The sequence below is a fragment of the Chaetodon auriga genome, chromosome 5, assembly GCF_051107435.1.
Source record: "Chaetodon auriga isolate fChaAug3 chromosome 5, fChaAug3.hap1, whole genome shotgun sequence".
NCBI lineage: Eukaryota > Metazoa > Chordata > Actinopteri > Chaetodontiformes > Chaetodontidae > Chaetodon > Chaetodon auriga.
Window position 1 is genome coordinate 15,343,594 of NC_135078.1, and position 27,998 is coordinate 15,371,591.

Below are 27,998 nucleotides of genomic sequence, written 5' to 3' on the forward strand. Positions count from 1 at the left end.
ATTTGTAACCATGGCAACGTTGTATCGCGCGAGTAGTGCGTAAGAGAAAGCAAAGCAAACCGGAAGCGAGGAGGGGCGGATAAATAGTTGCGTCCGTGTCCTGCTGCCGCGCGGCTGTTTCTCCGCGATGAGAGTGAACCACGGAGCCTGTTGCGTGACAGGGTGCGGTGGGTGAAACTGTGGGTGCTGATGAGAGGGGCAGGGTGAGACGAGACCGGCCACTCTGGTTCCACAGCAGCAGGGCGGGGCGCAGCCTCCGTGCGCGTCCATTACCATATGAATACAGCTCCGCGAGGGACAATAAAAAATACACAACCCTCCAGCAGCAGGCAGTAATAGGTCCAAATATACCGACCACACCCTCTCCAAACAAAGAGGCTGCAGCGCACAGAGACAGAAAACATCAATCAGGTGTTGGCAGCTTGGTTAGCAAAATGTCAGTCTGGGTCCAGCAGGGGAAATAAGGGTGCAGGAGAGCTCTGGCTTTAACCACGTTCACGGCTGTGAAAACTCCCCACCATCAACAGCAGAGTCAGGTGCCTCCAGAGAAGCTTTCTCCTGATGTGAAGGAGTAAAAGAAATGCACAAACAACAGTGTGTGTAAACTTTATTTCTCTTTCTGTATGCATGAAGTGTGCAGATAAAGGGAGTGCTCTGTGGTGCAGCCCCGGTTTTTGCTTTCCGCATCCAAAGCTGGCACCACGGTGGGACAGAGCTCGGACAGGGACCGTCACACAGCACAGGAAGTAAACAGTCGACTAAACTGCCACCACGTTGCAGCTTTGCCTCAACACTTTGCCATTTATTAACCTGCTGTTTTTGCATTTTGTCCTTTTCTTACAAAAATCATTATGCTTTTTAAGACTACAACAACACACTATAGACAATACATACGGTATTCCATAATATTTGACTTCTTTGATTAGTTAGGTATTTCAATATATCTTAAATTATACACTGTTTTCAGTACAATAATGATTTTTTTTTTTTTAACCAACTGGCACCAGGATGTGAGTTAATGTTCCCCTGTGTTTTCATCTCCTCGAGTCTGCTGGAGCTTCAACATCGTTTTCTGTTAGTTGGGTGAGAAAGTTTCATCGAACATCACTTCATTTTTGACACAACATTAGTAATACTTGATATAGTTGAGTGTAACATGAAAATTGTGCTCCTGGTTGCAGCTTTATAGTTTGGCAGCACATGCACAGACTACAGCATATAGCATTTTTTTAATTATTTCACCTCATTTCTTTCTTTTTTTTTTCTTTCTCACTGTCGTGTTTTTGTCACAATCATCCTGAAACTCCTGATGTCCGGTATCAGAGTCCGAAAAAGTCGACTGACGAGATCAAACCGCTCTGACCCAGCGACAGGTTTGCGGCTGCAAGGGAGTGGAAATTTCATTGAGTGTCTCTTGGTTTGGTGACGTATCCCTCGAAGGCTTTAGAGGCCACACACACATGCACACAGTCACACTCACACACACTCACACACATACACAGACAGTACCGTAACCTCATAAAACAAGTGTTCTTAGTCCGTATACAGCAAACACTTTGTACCTGTTGTGAGAGGACAAACAAAACTATTGCACAGTAACTGTCGTTCTAATCAGAGCATGAGACAGTTGTGAAATTAAACATGAACACATGAGCCCGTTTTTTTTTGCCATCTCCTCAAAGTATATAAGGCCGTAGCAGTGCTTTAGGAGGGAGGGGGAGACACGCACATGCCCCTCTGCTCCTCAGTAACAAAGTCTCTTCCTCATCAGTGCTGAATCTCTAGGAAAAAGGAAAAAAAAGAGAAAAGCTGCTCTATGGTTAATAAAGTCTACATGGAACAGCAACAGGACAGAGTGGTTTGGTGTCACTAATGTTATCTTCGGTATGTTAATTCCTCTAGGAGCTGAGAGGTGACTTCATGCTGTGTAGATCAGTGATGCAGTTATACCGTCCAAGTGGAAAAGAGAGGAGGGGAGGGAGGGTCCTACAGCCTTGATGCCGTCCTGAAGTGTGTGTGTGTGTGTGTGGGTGTGTGTGTATGTGTGTGGAGAAAGTAGAGATGAAGGGTGTCTATTGCAGAGTCTTGTAGGGAATGAAGGCCCTGGTGAGTTTCAGGGGTCTCCACGCCATTGGTTGGACAGTTGAGACCCAGAGCAGCACGGTTCAGTGTGGTTTGGGTGTGAGTGTGTGAAGGGGGGAGAGGGGAGAGGGGTGGAAGAGGCGGGGGTCAAGCCTCTACATGTTGAAGCCATACGCGGCGGGCTGAACAGGGTAGCCCCCGGCGGCGGTGGGCTGAGTGGGGTAGCCCCCGGTGGCGGTGGGCTGAGCGGGGTAGCCCCCGGCGGCGGCGGGCTGAGCGGGGTAACCCGCGGTGGGGTAGCCATAGCCTGGGTACGCTGGCTGGGGAGCCACCGGAGCAGGAGAGGAAGTCAGCATCAGCTGCTGGCCTGATAACACACACACACACACACACACACGCAAATGTAAATGACAAATCTTCTCTGTGTGTCTGGTTTTCATTGACAACATGGAGGCAGGTTTCTATGTGTGCTTAAAGGTTCAGTGTACAGTACATTTAGTTAATATTGAATTTCATCAACAGCTGTTTTTCGCCAGGTTTAACAGACACAGACAGATGAAAACTGCAGCTCACAGGCAATTTTCTCCTACTGAGGAGCCACATGTGTCTGTCCCTCAGGGTGACACGCTGCCTGTGAACCTACCAAACACCATCGGCTGAGGCTCCGTCACCTCCTCTTCAGTTTTCCTTTGGCTTTCTGCCTCCTCCAGCTTGTCCACCTGAGGGCAACAAGCGAAGAGGATAGATCAGATGTGGATCACTCACACACTGCGCAGAATAAAAAAAAAAAAGAGTCTGATTTCATACATTGCAGGTATCCTGCAGAAACCTTGTAACTCCACTTAAAACCAAGCATAGATTTTTAATACAAATTTCAAAGTGTGTCTCAGTCACATTGATATTAATCTAATTCAGCTGTTAATAAAACAGAAAATATTGTAAATAAAAGGTTTTGCTAGACACCTACAATGCAGTGATCACAGAGACTATTTAAATGACAATCTGTTGGTCCATAACCTCTAATGCTTCAGTTGTAAGACTACACTAAAGTTTTTATGTCATATCAAACAAATAAACACTGATTAATATGACGAGTTAACACAGGAGATTTATCATTCCCACTTCTGAAAGACAAAACTACACACAGTACTTCACAGTGCAGCTACGGTTACCTAAGAGAAGATGCCATGCAGGTTTGGTGAGAACGTCTAATACAGCTTCCAGTACAAATGTTAAGTCAACAGTTAAACAGGTCCCTTCACCCAAATCACAAACAACAAAATGAACATTTAACCCTCAGCGGTAGCTAAACATGCAGAGAGTGACTGCTGAGACTTTTACTCCTACTAAAGGATTCAGTTTCATTTATGCTGCTCAAAGCACTGAATGAAAATGATTTATTCAATTAAAAAAAGAGAATAAAGTCCTCGTTCATCTTTAAATCATTCACAGACCTCAATTGTTGATGCTGTCAGCTGAAAATGCTTTCCAGAGACAACTGCTCACACCAAGGTCTGCAGACTATCATGGATAGCAAGATAACGAGGACATTATATCTGGAAAGGCACTGCTTTTAAGTTTCTAAAGCGTCATTTCTAAATGTTTTGAGCACCAGAAATGAAAGTACGTTAACATCGATGGGACGCGGCAGATACTTCAAAAACCCAGCAAACATCACAGCTCCATCATGGCTAAACACCACTGGGGGGGGGATGTTTTGTTTTTTGTGATTTGTGCGAACTGACCCTTTTAAAGAAAAATTATAGTGGGATTCAAGGTTAAAAAATATTACATTGTGTATTGTTAAGTAAAGGAGAAGCTATAATTAACATGCCCTATATGCTGATGTTACATTTCCAGGCATTCACAGTAAAATGACAATCACAGCTTCCACATGCATCCCATTCATGGCTGTAAGCAGGCCCTCCTGACAGATTTTCACTGAGTGTACTTCTGGACTAAAACCAAGCTACGCATTAGAAGCTCACAGGTTAAGCTCATCCTTGCCAGGCACGCAGGTTTTGCGCAGTGACTTGGCTGCCGTGCCATTTGTCCTCGACGGTAAGTGCAAAGAAATAATCAGGCATTGTGCGTCAACTGTGAAAAACAGCCGAATACCAAAAAGGTTTCTGATGTAAGTGGAGAGAAGTTTAAACAATGATTCAGCTTAATTTATTAGAATATAGAACTGTAGAACTTCTGCTCAGTCACATTGTCATGAAACAAAGAAGAAAAGTTTGGCTGTGAATGAAAAAAAACATCCGGAATCCATAGCTGAAATACTGTATGCGTCTAAATAAAATGACTTGGCTATGCTGCCTGTTGACTGCCAACAGTAACATCTAAAAATGTCAGTGCTTCCTCTTGTTATGTGTTCAACTATTGTAAAGCACAAATAAGTTGGTATTTCACTTCCTGCATAACTGCAGCTTCAAGTCCTGCCAGTCTAACAAGCGACTGATAGAACAAAGAGTTTGGTCTTAAGAGGAAAAGCTGTCTGATTATCTGAAATGAACTGAGTGAATTCCCTCAGAGGCAGAGGAAAGGGGACTCCATAACCTTTGAAGTTAGTGTTTGTAGCCCTGCTCTGATGTGGCAGCTGAAATATTTGAAACTAAAACTTGTTAACCAGGAATTAGAAACATGGGGATGCATCTAACAAGTCTGGAGTGGCTTGCTCTCCTCACCCGCCTTCATTACGGGTCTTTGGAGAGCATTAGCCAGGTGGAAAGATCACCTTGGTTCTCATGTTGTAACCTTGTGATTTTGCAGCAGCACAGCTTGTCAGGATTTTGAGTTAAAAATGCCACTTAACACTAGATGCAGCCCCAAGACAGAGGAGTTAGAAGGTGAGAGGTATCTGTTAGGCCAGACAGGCTAATCCTGGTCCTGAAGAACAGGACGGTGCACAGGCTTTGGCTCCAGCATCATCATCAGCACATGAAGTTACTGTCTGAGACTTCCTCTTTAATCCACATTAAACCTCCTGGATACAGTGAAGTTTGTTCAATCATCGATCATCTATAGAAAATATTTTAAAACCTACCAAGCTAGAGCACATCTTGAATGATGTTAATCTCACATCAGCAGCTTCCATCTGCCTTAACTATTGCATATTTACACAAATTCAGCAGCTCATTTCCATTTTTAACAGGTAGCAGGTAAATTCCTATAGAGAACGGATCTAAAGCCTTTACAGTCGTGAACTTTTGCAAAGATTTTAATCATCTAATCACAAGACAAAGGGTTTTGTTTAAAGTTCCAGATTGTCTGTTGCGTTTCATGATTGCACTGAAAATCACAGCAGTGCTAATCCGGCTATTTCCTTATTTTCATATTTTCATGAATTTGTCTCTGCTTCACAGCTGAAAGACAATATTTGAGAATGAAAATCCATTATCCGATGCCAATGAGACAATGAGGTTCCCTCGGACGATAATTTAGAAAATGGTTCCAGTAGATGAACTCAAAATGTATTAAAACACATGTTTTAATACATGGTGCTGAAGTGGAGCGAAAGCCTGCACGTACGACTGCACGTACGACTGCAGCTCTCCAGGACAAGAACTAGTGAGGCCGTACTCAGTCTACAGTCCATGCTAGGTTCCTACATCAGAAACCTAAGAGATAAGTTACAACAAAAACAGACAGAACACGTAAGAGAAATAAAAAGAGGGCCAGAGACCGTCACCTTCGCTGCAAACTCATCAACCTGGAAAAGAACCCAAAGAGATGACCCCACGTGACCTCACATGTCTACAGGTCAACATTTTAGGACAGCATGAAGACCAGAGGGAGTTCACTGACAAATATACGTCATTACCATGACTTCAAGTTCCCAGGAAACATCAGCTAGTGCAATTTATTTCCACATATTACACGTTTCCTGTAAAAACATGCAGCTAGGGAGAGACTTAGACATTGACTGGCATTGAATGTGTGTTAAACCCCACTGCCATGCAGCTAGCGATGCTATTAGCTAACTCTGTCTGCAAGCTCCCAGAGAAGACAGCCAACCCAGGACCCAACACAGCTTCAGAGACCAACAGAGGCCGGTTGGATTGCAGAGGATACAGTACAGAGGGGGTTTTCTTGCCAGGGTTGCCTTCGGGCACACCAGAGCTGAGTCATCAAATAGGACCGATAGCTGCATGGCTAACTGAGCTAACTAGCTAGAGGCGGCGGCATAAGAATTCAAGAAAGCATTTAATTGGATGCAAAATGAGTATACACCCTCGAGTCCAGAATGACTCACTAACATTTTCTATTGTTTTCCAGGAAATAAGAAACTCTGAAATACCAGTAGTGATACTTGGAAAACAACTTCTTTGTTATTGTTGGGCCAGATACTGGTGTACTCAAAATATAAGTGATAAAAACAATGATTTTCAATTCATGGGAACTTTAAGAGAGCCCTTCTCTACCTTCTCATTTTAACGTGTGTGTGTGTGTGTGTGTGTGTGTGTGTGTAAACTGATAATTGTCTGCATGAGCTGTTTTTCAATGCCTCCACAGACATTACAGACTATTGCCCACCTCTCACCTCTCAGAACAAGTTTCTACAGGAAATGAAACAATCTAAGAAAAATAAACCAATTTTAGTTCACAGTAAAAAAGCAGAAATTCAAATTTGCTTCCTCTAAAAAATATAGTTTTACATGAAATCAGAAACCAAAAATGAACATTAACTCCTTGTAGTGTTCAGCAGTGGAGTACTAACCTTTGTGAGGTACTCTCTCATGACCTGGATGAAGTACGGCATGGCAAAGTCCATGATGTTGTGCCTCCAGGCCAGCTCCAGCACCACGTCGGGGTGCAGTAGATCATAGGAGGCGAACAGGCAGGCAGCGAAGCACTCCTTCCTGCCCTCCTCCAGGAACCACTGAAGAAGAGTCTCTGCCAGCTCAGCATCCTTCGACTCTGCAGCGTACAACATGGCATCCTGGGAAAGACAGAACCACGGCGGGTTTAATTGACTCATTATGAGATACATGAAAGCCTCCGTGCAAGTTTGAGAAGCTGTCTGAACTATCATTTCTGTGATGAAAGGACTACTGGTGAGACAAACACTGACATGATTGGATTGTCCTGTCTTTACTTGATGTTAGTTGGTCCATGTATCTACAGCATCTGCATACATAAAGAACAGCGCCATCTATAGGAGCATGGAGGTACACGGAAGAGCTTTTTATCCTTTTCTTATATATTGCTTTTTTTTTCTTACCTTGTAGAGTTTGTCCTTCTTGCAGAGCTCTACACTCTGTCTCCAGCGGTTGTTGCCCTTGTACAGGTAAGCAGCAATACGCCTAAACTCGATCAGTTCGTGTTTCTCTAACCTCTGTGCCAGGCCGATGGTATCAAAGTTGTCATAGGCATCGATGGATGCTCTCAGGCCCTGTGGATAACACACAACATGAAAAAATACTACATCACAGACCAAAAACTGAGATGAGACACCTGGACTGGCTTGTTTCCTGTAACTGGACCTCAGCAGTGCCACCTAGTGACCACAGAGGCTGGGTATGAAAATGTCCTGTTTCAAATGCTCCCCTTGGACTCAATCATGCGGGAGACATACAAAATAATGTCAACAGTTATCGAGAGGGGATTAAAATCTGAAACGAATTCCAAACACAAGCACAGCTTGTCACAGAAGAAATGGGGATGTTTGATCAAACGTCATCCAACTAACACCGCTCTGTCGAGGACAAACCAACAGCCTGCAGAAGCATTTGTCAGATGTCTAAAAATGTCTTTCATATGTCAACAGAACAGCCTCAAAAACCTTTCTAACATGCTGAATGCAGAATAAAACTCCAACAGAGCTGGTCCTGGGAAAGTTATAGTCTGCTTTCTTTGTCTTCTCTCTATGATCAACATCAGTAACTCACCTGGTAGTCCTCCTCCTCTGTCAGCAGGTTGTTGAGGGCTTCGTTGACGGACTTGTTGTTGTGACTCTGGACAGACCTCAGGTAAGGCTTGACCAACTTCAGCTGGTTCACCTGGTCAAGCAAAAACAATCCAAATCATGTCACTTCTACCGTGTTTGGCACCGTGTGTTAAACAAAGACAAAGGTTTTGATTCACAGAGGTTGACCTCGCTGCTGGTTACCTTGCTGAAAAAGGTGACAGCTCGGCTGTGGTCCAGCCGTGGAGACAGAATGGTCAGCAGGTCATTCAGTAAGAGGGGTTTGTACTCCAGGTAGAAGTACAGAGACTTGTAGTACAGCTCCACATTGGCAACCTGAGGAGGAAATATGACACAAAGATGACAAACAGTAAAGATGCCTGGAGAGGAAATCAACAGTTCAGTCACAAACACTTCTGTTTACCTTCGCAATAATGTCTTTGAACAGCCCTTCTTTCCACGCATCTGTCGGATGAGAGATCATCGTGAGGACGGCGTTGTCATACTCCTCATATTTATCGTAAAGGAAAACCAGCTCTGCCCATAAGTGAGACTGCTCTGCTGCACGAAGGACCTGGAAAACACAGAAAACACACAACAAGTCATTCAGGCTTCTGAATGAACTGAAGCGCTCAGTCATGTCAAAGTATGTATGTTTGTTTGAGGTAAAACATGACATAAACATAATTTATTTATTGCGTATAGCCCCTTTCTGAAAATCTTGAAGCGCTTTCAAGAGGCAGAAAACTCATAACTGATGTAACCAATCAACAGCCAGTGATACAACAGATGAACCAGCATGATGAAAACACAGAGCAGACTACTACTGCTGATGAGACGCAGAAATCTTTGCAGAGTAATAAATCAAAGAGGTTCATGGCACACAAGCAGCCTCCTCATGCGTGATGAACTCTTTATTACAAAAGACAAAATTGTCTTGAAACACACACACACACACACACACAGATATGCTCTACCTTTGGGATGTTGACTCTGGACCAGAAGAGCTCCAGGTGCTCCCTCATCTTCTGAGGTTTGAACTTCGAGTAGAGGATGGCGAGCTCGGTGAACATGCCCATGTGAGCCCGCTCCAGACCCAACGCAGCCTCCAGCAGAGCAATGAGTTCCTCAAAGTACCCGCGGTCCTGATAGTAGCTGATCAGGTCCTCCAGCTCGTCAGCGTGGATCACTATGTGAAGGCCACAGATTTGTGCCAGCCGAAACTCCTCGCCATCCACACACGCGAAACACACCTGATGACCGGAGGGAACAGAGGAGAGTTGACAGGAATTATCACTTCTTACGCTTAACAAACTTATATTGGTTCAATAAACAACGAAACAACATGAGGGAGCTGATTTTACGTTGGTGAGGAGATTCACAGGGATATTCCTGAAATCCTCTGTCCATATTCTAGTAAATTCTGATCTAAAACTTCACACAAAAGTACAATTTGAATATATCTTCATAGCACCAAAGATTAAATAGTAAATCTCTTCGCTAGTAGTCTCCCATGAGGCTGTAACAGTGCTTCAGCAGCTAATACAAAGGAAACCACTTGCAGTGATCATGTGCGCTCAGGTCAAATTGATCACTATGTGCAGATTAATATTTTTTGTTATTCTGCGCATTTTTCATTAAAACGGTGACGTGTTCAAGTTACCAAATGCAATATTAGATACTAGTCTATCTTAGAATATTCAGTATTGTGTTTCAGTTACCTCCTTCCATGTCCGCGTGCTGTTGGCTTTTCTGGCGCTGTCTACAGCTGCTTGGTACTCTCCGAGGTGAACCAGTGTCGATGCAAGGCGAGCAAAGTTGGACACATTGTTGTACAAGAGTTTGGCTGCTTCGTACATTCCCTCCTCATAACATCTATCGCCGACCTGGAGAAGGAGGGGGAGAGAAATTAGCAGGCAGATATGGAGTTCCTTGCAAACGTTCAATATTGTGGCATCAAAATCCTCTCAATATTACAGCTGTGATGTTTTTCTTACCTGCTGGATGTGAGCATTGTTGGGCCCACTGACAAACTCTTCCAGCTCAGCCAGACGGTTGGTTTTAGCCAAAGCAAAGATCAGCTCTGTCTCCACGTAAGACTCTCTGGCTTTCTTTCGAGCCATCTGGAGGAATTTCACCAGGTCTTCCCAGTTATCTGCAGAATACAAACAATGCCTTAAAGATCAAGTCAGATCAATCACACAGGAAAGACAATCAATGTGAGCTGCTGCTGTGAAGCAGGGTCGTGCTGCAAAGCGAAGGCTTACTGTTCTTGCTGGCTGCATTGACCACCTCCATGTATGCCGAGGGGTCAACGGCTTTAATATACGAGTCAATGGCCTCCTTGACCAGGTCTCTCTGCAGCTGGGCTCTGGCTAACTGGCTCCACACGGCAGGCTCATTACAGCGCTCAGCAAACTCGTAGGCACGATCCAAGTTCCCTATGTGCTCTATCAATACCTACAGGAAAGGACGAGAGAGGTGAGTTACATGACACACAGCTGCTACCAAGAATAAAAAGTAAGCTTTAACAGTTCTAATTTCCAGCAATAAGTAACAGAAATCATTTCACTAAACAGTAATTAAGAGATTGGAAGCATCAACTGTCAATACAGATTCTAAATACTCATTCTCAACATTAGGAACATTTTATATTCATGTTATACTGTTGAATGTCAAATAACAGGAGTATTCTGAGCAGTTTTTAACTTTAGCCAATACACTATCGGTGTAATCGGTGCAGCTCAAGCAGTCATACATTTGCGTTACCTGTATGGCGGAGGTGTTGACATCAAACTTCTTGAAAATGGCAAACGCTTCTTCAAAGAGCTCGTTGCTGATGGCAATATTAGCGATGTCTGGAGCATCGTAGTTGTCTAGCCTGTTAATGTACTCCATCACACGAGTGCGGTCTGCCTTGATGGCCGTCAAAATCAGCAAGTTCTGAAGGTTTCTGGGAAAACACCCGAACAGACGGATTATTTCAAATGATGGCCAAGAGTATTGTAGTAAACTTCTTATGATGTCCAACAGGCTGTGACCCTGCTGTACCTGTGTTCACTGAAGACAGAGTTATCGAGCACGATCTTCTCTAGCAGCTCAATCAGCTCGTTGGGCAGGTCTGCAGTCATGAAGGCCTTGACTGTGACTGACACCTCCTCTGGGTCCTGGGTCTCTGACAGGGCTGTCTGCACCACCTGAGATGAGATAAAAGAAGGAGACAGCAAACGTAAGCACTGAAAAAACAGCCCTCAATCAAAGTCTGCATCAGTTCAGGATCTGAACCGGAGGAACGCCGAACCTGGTCGATGAGCTGTCTTCTGAAGGGGTTGTTCTCTTCTAACACGTTCGCCCAAAGCTCCGGATCTTTTCGTCGCACCAGGTATCGAGCCTCACTCTTGAATAATGAGTTCTCATTGCACACCTGAGAAGAAAACATATGATATGATTTATCCATTTTGGAATGATGTCAGTCATCATCTAAACGCTGTGTCTCGTGAGCTACACACTTTGATGAGCTCCAGGTCGCACTGTCCTCTCTCATAAGCCACACAGGCCAGGTGGGGGTCCCTCTTCTCGCAGTATTTTCCGACCACGGCGCTGTCGTAGAACGGGTTCTCCTTCAGGAAGCGCTCGGGCGTGTTGTTGCTGTCAATGTAGATCTTGGCCAGTGCATTGTGGGTAGCTGGCTCCTCGCATCCTTCGTGGATACGGGACTCCAGCCATGGCAACAGAAGTTTTAGCCTGAGAAGATAATGGGAAAAAAAACACTGCTTTGAAGTATCAGCTGCATTAACTGACATTTAACCTGCATGCTTGACTGTAGTTTTGCAGTAGTGTAGTGCACAACCACAACACTAGATGGTAGTGTTGTGCATTCAGCAACATCGTTTGCTCAAAGTGTGAAATGTTTACATTTTCTCACGCTCACATTTTCTGACACAGACTGGAAATAGCTTCAGTGGAGCAATTCATATCTCTCGCAATATCGCTAAAAAAAATAGGGTGGGAGAACAGCTCTTCTGAAAAGGCCAGACAGAATCAACATTAGAAGCATCTTTGACGCGAAAATAAAATGATTTATTTCAGCTTCTGTAGTGCAGAAACTGGCAGCATACACAGGGCAGATAATAACAGGAGTCTGCATATCTCTTCATATTTATTCATGCACATATTTCAGCCACTGCTGCTAACTTTACTTCTGTTGATCCCCTCAAGCATTATCGGGAAGCTGAGGATTATTTTTTGACTTCTGTGACTTGAAGATCACAGGTCTTTCTTTTAACTGGCCCATTCTGTCATTAGCAGATAAAATGTACAGTATGAAGGAGTTCAAGCAGACCACAGGCATGTCCTGCAGTGTAAGTGAAGCCAATATAACCACTACATCTAGTTACATTCCTAATGAGGTTTAACCAAAAACCTATTAGGTACCTCCAGAGACATAAATAATAAATTTGCAATAAGTACCGTGACACAAATGTACGCAACTAATCGAGATGAGAAGAAATAGTGGAACTATTTATAATTCAATCTTACCTATTCCTCTTCTCTACCTCCTCCACCAGCTCATCAGTGGAAAACTGCCCTCTGACCACCATGATAAGGTTCTTAATGACATCCTCAGCACAGTCCACATCCAACAGACCGCCTATCACTACTGGTAAACGACTGGGGTTCACCTGAAAACGAGTGCAACACATTCTAAGTGAAGCTGTCAACAGGAGTAAGGAATAACCAGTTATGTATAAAGCCTCATTAGAAGTCTTGAACTTACTTTCTGCACATAGATTTCAATGTATTTCTGTAGACTGTTGCGGTAGAGGTAGAGAACCAGGTCATGGACGAAGTCAAAGCGATCGCACACAATGATAAGAGGAAGCTGGTCAGTTAGCTTGGCCTCCTACAAAAGGAAAAACCACAAGGGTTCAATGTGATTAAATTGCATGGAATGACGAATAAAGTATATCTCAAAACTGCTGCCGAATGATAAAATCAATCATTAACAGTCAGACATGCAGGATCTTTTATTTTTTTACCTTGAGGAAGTTTTTAACCCTCTCTGGGTCGTAGCAGTTGCTCTCTCTACAGATTCTCTCCACTTCTTTGATTTGGCCAGTTTTACAAGCAGCCTGGATGTACTTGAAGTGAACGTCAGGCTCCTGGCTGAAATTCACAATCGACCCAAGGAAGTAAAACAAGCCTTGGATGGAGATGGCAGGGGAGAAACAGCACAAAGGTCAGCTCGATCTATGATGAAAGCTGGCACCAAAACTGAAAAATTGCTTATTTAAAACATCCCCAAGTCTGCACCCAAGCCCCCACTCATGTGTGACACCTACCCTCATAACTCTTGAAGGATTCAAAGAGCTCCACTAATGATTGAGTCCCCAGCTGCTCATGATATTTAGAGGCTACCTGGACACACAGCTGAAGGTTTTGCCTGATGTTGGCCGACAACATGGCCCTTAGACACTCCAAAGAGTCCTCCACTGATAAAGAGCCAAAGAAGTTCACCAGCCACTAAAAAGGAGAACAAGAGTAAGGACAAGAAGAAGACAGAGAAGTGAGACAGCAGGGCAAGAAGACTCCTAAGGGAGCAATATTCACGGACGTGACCGAACATCCACAGGCATACCTCAGGGTTGAGCAGATGTGTGTGCACCACGGCTCGTTTGATATCATACAGGTCAGTGTAGTGTTCAAGAGCTCTCTGCAGCAGGCCTGCCTTCTCACACAGCTGAGCAACGTGGGCACGGTCATAGTGGGTGAACATCTGGTTCCCCAGGATTGCATCTGCTACCTGAAAGAATTCACACGCACATGAACACACAAATCATGTTTAATGTTGTCGCAGGTGAAGTTGCATTTCGTCATTTTAGTTACAGTCGTTTTAGTCTGAATGTTCACCTGGGGGGCGTGTATGAGGTTCATCTCCAGCAGACGTGTCTGTAAGTGTCCTTCGGCTGGGCGGTTGTTCTTTAGGGCATCCAACAGGAAGGAGGTGCACTGCTGGATCAGATTGCCCTCCATGAACACATCTACGATCTACCAAACGGCAAGAGGAAGAAAAGGAGACATAAAAAGAGAAAATGAAGTTGGTGAATAATGTTAAGATTTTTGACTTCCTACCATCTGCGAACCATGATTTCAGCTAGCACGCTAGGTAAGATTAGAGTGGCACTCGCACACTTTTAAGAAACACAAGCCCGGTAGCCAGATGTTGGTGCTTTTCATATTTAACAACATCTGTAGAGGCTACAACTGAGGGGGGGGGGCTGAGCAGAGTGATGATGTGGCTTTAAAAAGAGGAGGGGGTCACTGACTCAGTGCATTCCTGACATTGCTGGCACATCTGGAATAACACAGATGGAGGCTCCCACACTGGGCACTTTGTGTGTTTGCGTGCATGTGTGAGAGTAAAGACGCAGATTTTAAAAAGGAGGGCGTGTGCAGGAGCTACATGCTGCGTTTGTGGTGAGTGATGCGGTCATGTTGCTGTGTATGTTACCTGGTTGATGTTGGCCAGCGGCTCCTCATCCTGGACCAGCATCTGGGCAAACTGCAGTCCCTGGTCTGGATTGACACGCATTACATTTCGCAGTAAAAACACCCAGTCGGGGGTGTAGCCCACCTACAAATACACAGTTGGATAAAAATGTAATTCCCAATTCAGTAATAATGAATTCATGCAAATACATTTGTAGTCACCTTGTATTATATTCTGTACTCATCACACAAACTCTCAAGTTTCCAATAAACACAACAACAATATGTTTCCATCCAAATATCGCATAAATTTGCAAAAATCCTGCAAAAAACGTGAATCACTTCCAGTGACTAATAGTGTTGTGTGGTGTTTTCATAAGCTGAGGTATGCCTGCAGAGAATAAATACATGTAAGGGAAGCGTTTACCTTTTTAGCATACAGCACTATCTTCTGGAACTGGCCGGTCTCAGCGAAGCACTGGATGACCTTGTTGGGGACGTTAGCTCTGAGGTACACGCTAAGAGCGAGGGTGGGGTCAGAGGCCTTCACCAGATCGCCCAGTTCCTCTGAGCATTCCAGCTACAACACATATTCAATGACAGTTAGCAGCTGTGAGTTAACGATCATTGTGTGGATGATATTACAGGGTAAACATTCGGTTTGCTAACACCACTTTCATCATTGTTATCTCTTTTTTGAGATTTTATTGTATATCTGCAGATCAGCCCGGGTTTACAGAAGCTGCCTCATTCTAATCCTCCAGTCCTACCTTGTCCTCCTTCAGCCATTTCTCCAGTAGTTGCTTGCGGCCCTGCTGCAGGACGGGCCTGCATAGCTCCAGAGACTCAAACTTGTTGAGCTGGCCCTGGTCCAGCAGAATACCAAAGTACTGCAACAGTGGAGAGGCCTGACCTGGCTGGGCCGGGACACTCTGAAACTTCCGGATGGTCTCTGCTGTACGCAGGATGCCCTGAGGGTAGGAAAGATGGTGACGAATGGAGAAATTATGAGAGCAGAAAAAGTAAAAGAGTAAATCTTTTAAACTAAAATTTCATAGGATTTTCAACATGATGATAAACAATGTCTATGAAAAACATTAACTACATCCCTGGGACTTTTTAACAAGACTGAATCACTGTGGGTGTAACTGGTATAGTTCTTAAATCACCAGCAGTAAAATGTTTATTTTCCTAGAATTGTTCTGAATCATCTGCCAATGCACCTGGGGCGTATTAGGATGTGCAAACACTACAACGTAGCAGTAAATACAGGCATACCTTGGGTGCTGAAGCAGCAACCTTTGCAGCCTCTGAATAACTTCCCTGGGCAAACAGAGTGTTGAACTTCCTGGCAAAAATCTCCTCAGCCCCAGCAAGGTTTGACCTCACAGCCATCCTCAAGGCTAGATCAGGGTTCTGCAGGACGTTGGTGGCATAGTTGACAATATTTTCCTCCTCAACGCACACCGACAAGACCTTGAAGGAAAAGATTAGATAAGCATATAAATACTGCTCAGTAGACAAGTGAGGTTAAGCAGCCATGAAAGGAAACAATGAACAAGCTTTTTTTTTAATTACTTATTGACAATAATTACTTTCTCACCTGTCCCTTCTTGTTGACTCCAATAATTCCCGAGGTGGCTTCATGAGGGGCAGTTACAAAGATGGTCTCTGCGCTGATTCGGTTCATGTAGATACACACTCCAGACTCCAGGTCGTACAGGTGGATGTAACCGTACTTTGTGATCAAATATATGACACCATGCTTATTGCCAATCTGTGGAGAGTGATCAGAGAGAGAGAGAGAGAGAGAGAGAGAGAGAGGATGTAAGAGTTCAGCAATCACCTTTAGTTTACCCCAATGAATGAGTATCAGGGGTCTTTCCTTACCTGCATTGCTACAGGAAAATCTGTCTGGGCCTCTGGGGGGAAAAACACATCCACTGCTTTCTTAGGAAATGGCTGGTTTCCTGCAGCCGGCTGGCCAACTTCAATGATGTGCAACTGGAAGAAGAAAACCCACAGAAAGAAATGACCACGGTGGGCAGCCATCCACAGTAAGACATATGAAGATGAAGGATGACAGAGGGGAGTCCATGCACTTTAATAAAGTCTGACTTTCTTGATGACATTTCATCACGTCTTGAGAAGCGGGTTGGTATCAAGGGTACAGCACTAACTGGTTTAAACTAGTTTAAATCCTAAACATAGGACATTCCCAGTGGCTATAGGTCATTCTTCCTCGTCCTGCTCCTGTCACCATTGGGGTCCCTCAGAGATCCATCCTGGAGCCTCTTTGATTTTTACTCTTATCTTGATAAACAAATCAGTTCTGTTGTCAAAAGCAGTTCAAAAAGTAATTCACATGTTCTTTACATATGACTGACTTGTATTTAGGCCTTCCCCAGTCTTCATTAACTTGCCTGCAGATGGTTCAAAATGCAGCAGCAAGGATGTTGGCTGGTTCTTAAAAGTGCAAGCACATCACGCCTGTCCTAACCTCTCTTTATTGGCTTCCTGTTCATTTTAGAATTCAACTTAAGACCTTGCTGATTGCTTTCAAGGATCTTCATGGTCAGGCAGGCCCCATCTTTATATCACAGATCTTCTTCACTGACACTCAGCTCCTTGGTCTCACAAATGTGACAATAAATCTCTCTTGCATGTCGCAAGATCATGACGAAAACTAAAAGGTGACAGTCTTTGCAGTTGCTGCTCCATTTTGACTTTAATTTGTTGTCATGTCTATAACTCTGTATTTATATTTTGATGTTCCTTTGTACAGCACCCTGCTGCTATCCTCTTGTAGAGCACGTTGATCAGCTTTAGCTGGGTCTAAATGTGCTGTGGATCTAAACTGAACTTACTTATTTGACTAACATTTAGGAGCTATTTTGGTGACCAAAAAGCGTGAAGCATAAAGGTTGCCGTTTCATGTCATTCTCTGTTCAAAGACTAAACACACTGTGATAGCATCATGAGTGAAATGCCTGTGTACAATTCAGGGACTCTCACCTTTCCCCCAGCCTGTGAGCGCACAGCAAAGCAGAAGAGGGTGGAGGGTTTGGCATTTCCCTCCACTTTGAACTCCCCGAAGGCAGCAGCGTGGCCCTCGATGGGCTGGGACACTTTCCTGTCAACAGAATATAGCTGCATCGCGCCAACCACACGGTTTTGCTGCAGGGCAAAGCGTATGCACAACAGAGAGAGAAAGTTATCTCAGAGTGAGCTTTTTGTCCCATGAGGCTGCAGTAATCATGCCACCTCCTCTCAAAGACATTTTTCCATCGTGCTCACTTCTCCTGTGTGAAGCACAAGTAATCATGTTTGTGTGTGTTTTCATACCTGTGCAGAAATGCCTATCAGCAGCAGCCACTTCTGTTGTTCGTCAGTTCTGTAGTTGATGATCTGACATCCCGCCAGACTGGCGTGTCGATCGAATACTTTGGTAGGTTGGGAATCCCCTTCCATGCTCCAGTGATAGACGGCCGAATCCGTCACCAGGGCAACAGTGTTTACCGATATCCACTTCCAGAACATGACCTCCTCTGTCATCGTGTGGGCCTTCACCTTGCTCTTCATCTCAATGTTGAAGATCTGCAGTGTCTTGGCAGCTGTGGGGAGGTCAAGAAACAGAGGGAAGATGTGAGGCAGGTGGAGAGCGATCAGTAGATTCAACGCAGAGCTGGAGAATCTAACCTTGAATCAAAATCATGATCATTTACCTCAGTGACACTAAATTAATGATCTCTTATTTAACAATGGTAACAGAATACCACTGCATTTACTACATCTCTGCTATTCTTGAACAACTATGACTAATAGACTAAACTGCGCTGAACCTATTTTTATTCACGCACTAAAAGCAATTAGGAAAGAAATGACTGGAAACACGAAGAAAAACATTTCAACTGCCCAATAAATTAACATGTGAATGTTTGAGATAAGACTATTCTTTTAGTGTTTTCAAAAAACATACATAAGCCTCGCGGGTGCCCCTTCTCCCAGACTAATGTTGATGTAGGGCACCAGCTCACAACTGCACACAGAGAGGAAATATCTCCCCAGACAAGAAGAGATTTTATGAAATTTTAGTCTGGCATCTGTGGATTTTCACACCTCAATTCAGCCCATTCAATTCATCCAAGTTCTAAAAATAAATACACATAAAAAAGCATATTTACTCACATATATCTTGTGATATCTAGACTCACATATAGCTTTAATTTCTCTCTATGTGTACCTCAATGCAATACAGTTGACAGGAATTTTCTTTGAGGGACTTGCAGCACTGAAAAAGTACATTAAAGAAATAGTGTAACTGCTAGGAGTAGTAGTTACACTATTACACCTAATCCACAGACCTTCATATGAAAAGGTTTGAATGGACGCACTTTGAAACTACGCTGAAACCGAGAAGACTACTTTTATTAGGACTATTTGTTCTATTGGAGGCATCTTATAGGCATTATTTAGACTAACCAAGACTGTAAAGAGGTGATGAGGTGAATTTTAAATGTAACTACTGTTCATTGCTACGAGCACCCCAACAAAAATCCATTTACCTCCACTGTAAGAGAGAAGCAGGGGAAATCTCAGACACATGTATCTCGAAATCTGAGCAAATAAAAAGCTACCTGCATAGCTGGATACCACTAGAGGACAGTGAAAGCCTGCCTGATTAAAGGGGGTTTGTAGACCAAGGAAGCACAACACTGACACTTCCTGGGTACAACTTAGCTCTGGCTACAAAAAGCAGACGGCAGCTTTAAAAAGGTCATTATACCAAACTGCCTAAACTTGGAAATACTACAGGTTTGGCTGAGCCATAATAACATTTCTGTGCTCTGGAATATTACTGCTAGTCCTACGCATGACCACTAACAACAACAACAACGACAAGAGAAACAAACAGGTGAGGCAATGCATGATTCAGGTGAGCGCTGCAGCTGTTACAGATATAAGTACAATGATCCCTTATATGCAGGAAAGATGTGAGCGCTGATATGGCTGCTGGCACACACAGGCGTGCAAAGACACACACACAGTGCCCCAACTCTTTCCAGTGTGTGATATCTGATGATGCATACCACACACACACTCTACCAGCATACAACAAGTCATGCCATCACATGTATAGTTCTCATAAAAGTACGATGTGTGCCAGCAGGTTCGGCGGGAGCAGGGGTGCGATACTGAGGAGCTACACTGGGAGGACGTCATTTCTAAACAGTTGTCCATCTTTTGATTGATCAGTGGTCAAAATAGCCCTGCGTACTTGAGCGGAGTATGTGGGAAGCTTTTATGAGAGAGACATGGCTACTGTGTCATCACAACAGAGTGCCAGACGGGAAGACAGACAGAAAGCAACTCACCGTCTGAGAAATGACAGAAAGCAAGGGAGAAAAAGCAAAGTGTCAATCAGGTAAGAATGAGAGGACAAAGATAGACCAGAGGGAAAGGGCAAACAGGGTCATATTATCCTCAGAGGGAGGGAGGAGGGGGAAGGGGGGGGGGGAGAGAAGCATTATAGGCAAATCATCCTGATCAGTGCTTGTGTTTGTGCTCCAAGGGCTAGATTCAGTGGCATAAAATCAATCTGCACAACCAATTTAGTACATTCAGGCAATAGAACTGAGTGCACTCTACATATTTACAGCATTGACAGAGCATTAGTCATGGCATGACCAGTGGCATTCCCACAGCAATACCACTAGATGGCTAAATCTGTTAGAACTGCAGATAAATAAACAGTGTGAATGCCATGCAGGCTTCACTCTGGGAATTTAAACAACAAAAATAACCTCAGCGCTTGGTATGAAGCCATTAATAATACCAGCAAAATGTTTTTTTTTCCCACAACACCTCGGTTTTTCTCATCTAACAGCCAGTGGTGTGGCTGCCTGAATGCCTTGCTCTACCTCTCATTATACATACACTTACCTTTCAGGGCGATGACCTTGCTGGCGGGGTTCATGATGGCACTGTCGGCAGAGATCGGCCTCCTGATCGGGTTGGTGGGGTCGGACATGTCTACGATCACCACCTGGTTCTGCTCGCCAACCTTCTCTCGGATGCAGATGAACTTGTCCGACTCCATGGTCAGATAGCTGAACCCTATGTTGGCCGGGTTCACACCCATGTTCTGCAACTGGAAAGATTAAAACAACAATGTGAATCTTGACCCAAATCAACTAATTTTGCTTTAACCCTATTTAAAAGCAGTGTAATGCTTAGAAGACAGTCTAATGTAGCAGTACACAGATAAATGGACATGTTTGAGCGTTTGGTAATGTATCAATAATTATCATTTAGTAATTGGTGAACAGTTTATGACTCACTGATAGCACAGTGTAACACAGCTGTAATCACACTGAAAGCAATAGTTCGACATTTTGGTAAATAGGAGGTTTCTGACAGAGAGTAAGATGAAAAGATTAACACCACTCTCATGTCTGTTAGCTTAGCTTAGCATAAAGACTGGAAGCAGGAGGACAAAGATGGCCTGGCTCAGAATCCACCACGCAGCATCTCTAAAGCTCACTAATAATCAGGTTATAACTCCTTTAAGCTTAAGCAATAAATCTAATAAATAGATATTCTGAATAAATACTTCATATTTACATAAATGACATTATATGTGACTGACTACAGTTGTAACATTAGGGAGAGTGTTACCTAATAATCATTGGAAAACATGAGCTTGTGTAGTTTTAATGGTGGTCAAACCAAAACATGGAAGACAGTTTCCAACATTCGGACTGAAAGTAAAACTAGAGGGGAAATATTCCAACTGAACCGAGTTTTAAGACCTCTGAAGGCGTCACGCCTCCTTCTCACCAACAAAAAAAGGGTAGTGGGAAAATATAGTGTACATGGCACCAGCTGACATCTGTCCTGCAGGGGAAAAAAGCAGCAAGTCGGGGACCAAATAGGGGTTTTTCGATTAAAATAGCAGCAGGTCTGCTCCAATTTTCCAGGGATATTCTTAAAGATTGTTTTCCAGACAGGAGGTCTGGTGGTACATGGAGCCAGGGAACAAGCGTGGGCACACAGCGGACAACAGGATGTTAACTCAACAGAGCTTTATTTTACACTCTCATTAGAGCCGCTAGCAGTCTCCTGAATTTACCGAAGCATTTTGAGCCTTGATGACAAGTGCTTTTTTTTATTATTTGCACTGCCATTATTGTAACCACAATCACATCTAAATTACACTGAAAAAGTAGAGTTATTTCATTTCACCAAAGCCTGTAATTAAAGCCTGACACTGCATTTAATCGTCTAGGTAAGCAGTTAGCTGTGAAGAGGTTTAACGATCACTAAATCGTTCAGCATAAACCAGCCTGAGACGACACGAGAGAGACAGAGATCCACTAAAACCAGGAATAAATTCCATTTTTAAGTAAAGCCACCATCACCGCATCCAATGCACCATTCAGCATGAGTGCCAGCACGCAACAACACCCAAAGCTGATCGGTCCGTTTCTGCCGTGTCAAACCGTAGCACAACTAAAAAACATGGAAACACTCCACCAAGGTTAACGGCTGCTGAACAGAGGAATTATTGTGCACATTGTCAAACTAACTGTGAACTGAGAGGAGAGACCAAAACACGCACTCTCCCTCTGATGACTGAACCGGCTGCATTATGCATTCTGAGGCAAGCGGAAAGGAATCCTTACGCTAATCACAAGGACTGCACTATCTCAGAGTTGGCTGGTAGAGCGGGACAACAAATCATGACTGCTGAGCCATTTAAATCATGTCTTCTGCAAAACAGGAAGGATCATCAGTCGGGGGTGGACAGAGAGTTTCCAATGAGAGAGGCTGTTTTCTAGCGAGGCCTTTCATTAATTATATCCAAGAAATGGCCATTTTTAGATTTTCCATTACACTAGGTGGGGCCGGAAGATAATTTAAAGTTGCAATGATCAATATTTTTCATATTAACAGTGGAATAAATCACTGTGTTTAATGTGTAAGGAGCTGCTTTCAGTGACAGTTCCTCTGAGCTCCAGGGAGCTTTTACCCTCTTTCAGGTCATTGTTTCGATTTTATGCCCACAAACTCCAATCTCGCCAACCGTGTGTTCAGCAACAATTCATGCAGCTATAATATTACCAATTGTCAACTTTTCGCTGAAGCATACAGCAATGATATGATCTCTGGCAGACAGGTGGACGGACAGATTAGATACTTTATACATTGTTTTATTTATTGGAATTGAAACTAAGAACTTCATCTTGTGCTCTGGGAAAAATGTGATGGGCATTTTGAACTTTTTTATGACTTCTTATAGACCAAATGACTAATCAAAAAAAGAACTGGCAGGTTAATCAATAGTCAAAATAACAGTTAGCTGCAGTTCAGAACCATTCTGGTTGTTTTCTCTACGATTTTACACACATTAGCCACACCGAAATCAAATGAATAGAAGATTTTCTTCTCCATTTTGTGATAATGAACCGTTGGTTCCTTACGGCGACATGCAAGATAAAGGCTCCTTGAAAAAGGCCACAGAGAAGACCTGAGGGAGGACTGGAGCCATATGGTGCATCTCCTCAAGACTGCCAAAAACTATCTGTGGGAGGAGAGGGCAGGGGAGGGAAAGCACCATAAAGATAGAGGGGGAGAAGATAAGGATAGGAGTGAAAGGGAGAGCTCGAGACACAGTCCAGCATCCTGTTGAAACGAAGGGAGGGTGGATGTTAGGACGGAACCAGTGTGAAGAAGAGAAGCCACAGTGATAAATGCACCTTTTTATGAGGAATGAAGAAGGAGGGATGAGCGTACGGTCTGTACGGTGCAGTTCCAGTAACACAGGCCTTTAGCAATCTACGGTTCAGGGTGGGGCAACTGACTCACCGGAAGAAAACCCCCCACGCTCCTTCTTAGAACATTCCAGACTATAATCGCACTTAAACTACAAACTACTGTCTCCAGCGACCCATAAACTACGTCTAGTACCACATCTTCACGCACACAGACTCCTCGAAGTCCCCTTCCCTGAACAGCTGAGATGAACAAACCCAAAAAGAGCATTACTAGAACAAAGGCAGCAGAACTTCACAGCATTAATGGTATTTGGTGAGTCATAGACTGGGTGGATGCAATGCTGAGGCACTGACACGTTGCATCAGCAGCTGAGGGTTTTGGGTTCAGGAGGAGATTACACAAACAATTACAACTGAGGAATGCAGCAAAAACACATGGAAGTGTTGCTGTAGGTTAGGTGTGCAGCCTGTAAGGGAAAACCTTCAAGCTGCTCTGATATTAACAATGAATCAAACGTATATGAGGTCGCCTGTAGTGACAAACCCACAGATACAGGGACATCAGGCCATAGTTTAAGGTAAGGTTTGACAACCCTTAAGCTAACGTAAGCATTCAACCCCTTCCTTGCTAACTGTGTGATTGTGTTGCACGATGCGGGAAAGAAACATTTATTTAAGCCTAGAAGCAAAACACACTGGATGCAATCGAGCTTGAAAACAAAGAATTGAGAAGATTTCACCCTGGGCTCTGGGATATTATAATGGGACATTTTTCACTATTTTCTGACATTTTATATACTTGATCAAATTATCTAGAAAATAATCTGCAATTTAATTATGGAAATAACCGTTAGCTACAGCCCTGGATCAGTTATTGCAGGTTTAACTGTCCATGACTCATTTAACAGAACACCATGTGTGTTGTGTGTGTGTGTGTTGTGTGTATGTGTGTGCTCTGCTCTTTCAATGCATTCATGATTGAGTTTTGGTGACCAGCCACCGCTGCGGTCACAGATGTGTCCTGTCATCCTGCTTCCTACCCTGATGTGATTTGCAGGACTTAAATAGGGCCTGCTTACCTCATCTGTCTATCACATCCGTTGGTTTGACGTGGTGGCATCGTTTCATCAGTGCGGACGCAGCAGCGCACCGGGATGCTGTAAACAGCCGCAGAGCGGCAGGTTGGACTCTCCTAACTCAACTCGACAGGACAATGTTCAGGCACTTCAGGGCTGCAGGACATTTTTGCACTTACACAAGCTGCTACAATACGTGGGCCGCTGCACTGACAGTCAGCAGCGGAGCCACATAAGCTGCAAATGACTCCCACTTTAGCACTTTCATAATTCAACACACCATCCTCTGTCCTTGTCTTCCTTCATCTTGCCAACAACATAATCCACACAACTTGAAACACAGTCTGGAGGCCACAGTGATGTAGCCTAAATTCGGCTCCACACATCCAACTGAGGCACTGATCCAAATGGTCAGTTAACTGCACGTTCTGACATGCTCACGCACAGCCAGGACCTCAGATCACAAATCACACTGAAGTAAACAAGCAAGGAGGACAACAAGTAATATTTGGATGGAGACTTTAGCACACAGCTTCGTGCTAATGACAGTGCAGCGTTAATGACAGTGTAAGGTAGGCAGGCATCCCACAGCTACTGGTGTGGAGTGAGAAAATGAATACTGCTGAATCTCTCACAGCTAAAACAATAGCTCAGAGATCCAGACACCACCCTTCTCAGCCACATTAAACACCAAGAGCTATTCTGAGTGGAATAGCTGAAATATCTGGAGCTCTTGGTTCGTCAACTCAAGCAACCACTCGTTCAACAGGCTGGCACCTCATCATGAAGCTGGGTCCACGTTACACTCCTGAACCCCGGGCCCAGACTACAAACACGAAGCAGTAAATACCAGGCTGAGGGAGAAAAAAAAAAAAAAAGCTAAACAACTTGAGGCCCGAAGTCCTGGGATTGCAAATTCCAAGCATTTTTCACTCTGCTGGAGCCACCTAGATTCACAGAGGGATACGACTGGGGCAGAGCTGGGATTTCACGGTGGAGGTGGAACATGAAGCAGTCTGCTGCTTATCACTGTCTCAAGATTTTCTTAGGAGATGTTCGAGGGAGAGGTATGCTCTGTTGAGAGCCATTTGAACTAATAACCCAGACTTTGCCAGGCGCTGCGCCGCCCTCCATCAGTCCTGTCAGCGAGGAGCCCGTTGGCCTGCGAGCTCTCTTGGCCAGCACAGTTTTTCGGTGGATAAAGGCTCTCTGGCTGACGAAAGTGGGGCTACTGGCCAGAGGAAGGGAGCAGAGGGGGGGGTGGGGGCTTTTTTTTTTTTCTAGTGAAAGGCCATTTCACTGCCTGCTGTTACCATAACAACAGGCTACAGACGAGGGGAGGTGGAGGGGTGCGTCACAAAGTTTCTCTTTTGGCTGCAAGACACCAAGCTGGGGCTGCTATGGGACAACGATGAGCAAAGTCCAAAGCAGAGGGGGGACAGGGGGCCATCGTGGAAACAGTTCCTCCACAGACGAGCACATCACTGGCTGTTTGTTTTCCTTTTTTTGTCACAGATTGTAAAAGGGCATTTTGTGTTGGGTTTTTTCTTTTCCACCAAGACGCTGCCAGCCGAACAGTACAGGGCCTCTGCTGCTCTGTCGTGTTGATCATTCTGAAGCTGCACAGATGCTCCACTGGCATGAAGACACCACAGGCAGAGCTGAGGGACGCGTCAAATCAATACAATGCTGATGCTGTAATGCGAAACCAGATTTCATGTGAGATTTTGTTTATTGCAGTGTGCAGATACTGCTCGGATCATGTGTTTTTCAGGCCTTACATGCTGCATTACAGCCAAGTGCTGCAGCTTTCTCAATTTATCTCCCCGCTTTAAGTGAGTGAGTGCAAAATAAACGCTTGTGCTTCTTCACACACACACCTGCCCCTGAAAGGACAGTGTCTACAAACACCTCTCTGATGTAATTAGCTTTACATTATCCATATATTATGGCGTTTCTGTCGGTTACGCACTGAGCAGCGCTGTTGTTGCTGAAGGTTACAAAGTAGAAAATGTTGCTGCAGGACATGACAACAACATGGTAGCCACAAAGCTTGAGTGCCATTCAGGTCTCAGTTACAACCAACAGCTGAGCTCAGTTGTCCGCAACAAATAAAGTGTCAAAACAGCGCAGTTTGCATGACTGGAAAAAAATGACAGCGGCGTTTCTCCACTTGAAGGGAGGAAAAACTGCGGCGTATCCACGCACACCGGTCCGCATTGGGGCTGTATACGATCTGACTGGTCAATTTTTACAAGTCATCATCTGCCCGGCAGGAGAAAACTAGGCCTGTAGCTATATTGAGCACCACCCTGCAGCCCTATTTCAGATCCCATTTAAATGCGACATGTGCCGTGTGTGTGCGGAGCGACAAGGGCGAGGAGCTGCGCAAAAACACATCGGCTGAAATGAATTTTAGGGCTTTTCTGCGGTCTGCTTACCTGCAGATGTTCCTGAAATCGTATCGGCAGTATCTGAGCCATTTCTGGAGGATTTCTCTGCGTGAAGAATCCGTGAGGAAGGAGAGGGGAAGGGGACAGCAGAGGCGATAGAGGTGATCTTGTTCCGTTTGTGCCCTAAACGTCCCCAAAAGTCAAATATGATGGGCAGTAGTAGCCTAGTCTGAGTGGCTTGCGTTGTTCGGCTATCGCACGAATCCAGTGACTGCTCTCATTCAGTAGCCCCCCTACGCCAGTTCTGAATCAAAAAGTCCGCACCTCCGCCAAGAAATCTAGTCCACCTCAGCTACTACTGAGCCCCGTGCGTAAACCAGTTCCTCCGCCAGCCATGTAAGGATACGGGGCTGTCCTGAAAATCCGCGCCGAGTTACCGTAAGTGATGACTTCGCATAAGCAGACCGCGTCGTGGATCTTAGTTTTCTCGGCGCTGTCAACGCAAGCGGTCGGATGTGCGCTTCGTACCCCTCCGCCGTAGCCCCTTCCCCCTTCCTTTCCACCAACTTCGAAATCAGGGCTCGTGACAAACGCCCCACCTTTGCATGATTTCAACAAAATCACACACACACACACACACACACACACACACACACACACACACACACCCCTTTCCAAACAGGGTGCTGTATGGATGACACAGCTCTGTACCAGGAAGAACTGCTGACGTCTCAAAGTGTTTTTCTAAGGAGCTGCATCTTCTTCACTTACACAGGATCTCATCTGGGGCCTGCAACATCACCGTCGCCTTCTTCTTCATCATGCCTGGTGAGCAGCAGGTTGTGCATTATTGAAAAAATATGCTCTTACAGTGAGTTAAGTTGAAAACAGATGTTATTATTGCCATGCATTGCACATCTTTTGTTATTTATGGTGTTATGGAACATGCACGTGGGGAAAAAAAGTGGAAAACAGCATAGAAATTCATTGTTTAGTCAATTTAAAAGTCCTTAAATCCCCGAGGTGTCAGTTTGCGGTTGGTCTGAGAAAGACTTTTTTCCTAAAATCAAAGGCCGTCTCACTTCTGAGTCAGTATTACATTCAGGATGTGGACAGCACACACATCATCAGTCTGACTTACACAATGAAGTTTGAACATCCTCAGCTGATAAGTGTGATTACGTTTCGTATGGAAGGGCAGAATTAGATGCTGCGTAGACATTTATGATCACCCTGGAAAAGTTGATCCTGTCAATACACAGAATCTTCAAAC

At 44.3% G+C, this 27,998-nt stretch overlaps 1 protein-coding gene across 5 annotated transcripts; it reads right to left on the reverse strand.

Moving 5' to 3' along the window:
- Positions 1–590: 590 nt before the first annotated feature.
- On the reverse strand, positions 591–27,023 carry cltcl1 (clathrin, heavy chain-like 1). 5 transcript variants are annotated; one of them, XM_076730022.1, is made up of 33 exons: positions 26,774–27,023; positions 20,430–20,630; positions 17,825–18,103; positions 17,495–17,656; positions 16,370–16,483; positions 16,083–16,256; positions 15,758–15,955; positions 15,250–15,450; positions 14,907–15,059; positions 14,502–14,624; positions 13,901–14,038; positions 13,629–13,793; positions 13,333–13,513; positions 13,030–13,193; positions 12,768–12,893; positions 12,530–12,672; positions 11,500–11,734; positions 11,292–11,414; positions 11,042–11,187; positions 10,760–10,943; positions 10,258–10,450; positions 9,988–10,145; positions 9,712–9,876; positions 8,968–9,243; positions 8,415–8,564; positions 8,195–8,326; positions 7,974–8,084; positions 7,307–7,477; positions 6,803–7,024; positions 5,768–5,794; positions 2,726–2,801; positions 2,352–2,449; positions 591–2,321 (listed from the first exon to the last, which is right to left on the reverse strand). In XM_076730022.1, the coding sequence occupies exons 1-33, from the start codon at positions 26,813–26,815 to the stop codon at positions 2,238–2,240; spliced, it is 5,115 nt and encodes a 1,704-aa protein (XP_076586137.1). In that variant the 5' UTR covers positions 26,816–27,023; the 3' UTR covers positions 591–2,237. The 5 variants fall into 5 exon arrangements, with proteins under 5 accessions (XP_076586137.1, XP_076586133.1, XP_076586134.1 ...); XM_076730018.1 differs by having other exon boundaries at positions 591–2,449; positions 26,774–27,022; XM_076730019.1 differs by having other exon boundaries at positions 591–2,449; positions 17,825–18,093; positions 20,423–20,630; positions 26,774–27,022.
- Positions 27,024–27,998: the final 975 nt, after the last annotated feature.

What these genes read in the sequence shown, in the direction of transcription:
- cltcl1 (XM_076730018.1), bottom strand. Translation starts at nt 26,815, where the DNA reads ATGGCTCAGATACTGCCGATACGATTTCAGGAACATCTGCAG. An exon ending in GAAGACAGCTCATCGACCAG is followed by an intron (nt 11,188 to 11,291) that starts GTTCGGCGTTCC and finishes ATCTCATCTCAG; the next exon opens with GTGGTGCAGACAGCCCTGTC. An exon ending in TGAGAGAGTACCTCACAAAG is followed by an intron (nt 5,795 to 6,802) that starts GTTAGTACTCCA and finishes GTTCTTTTCCAG; the next exon opens with GTTGATGAGTTTGCAGCGAA.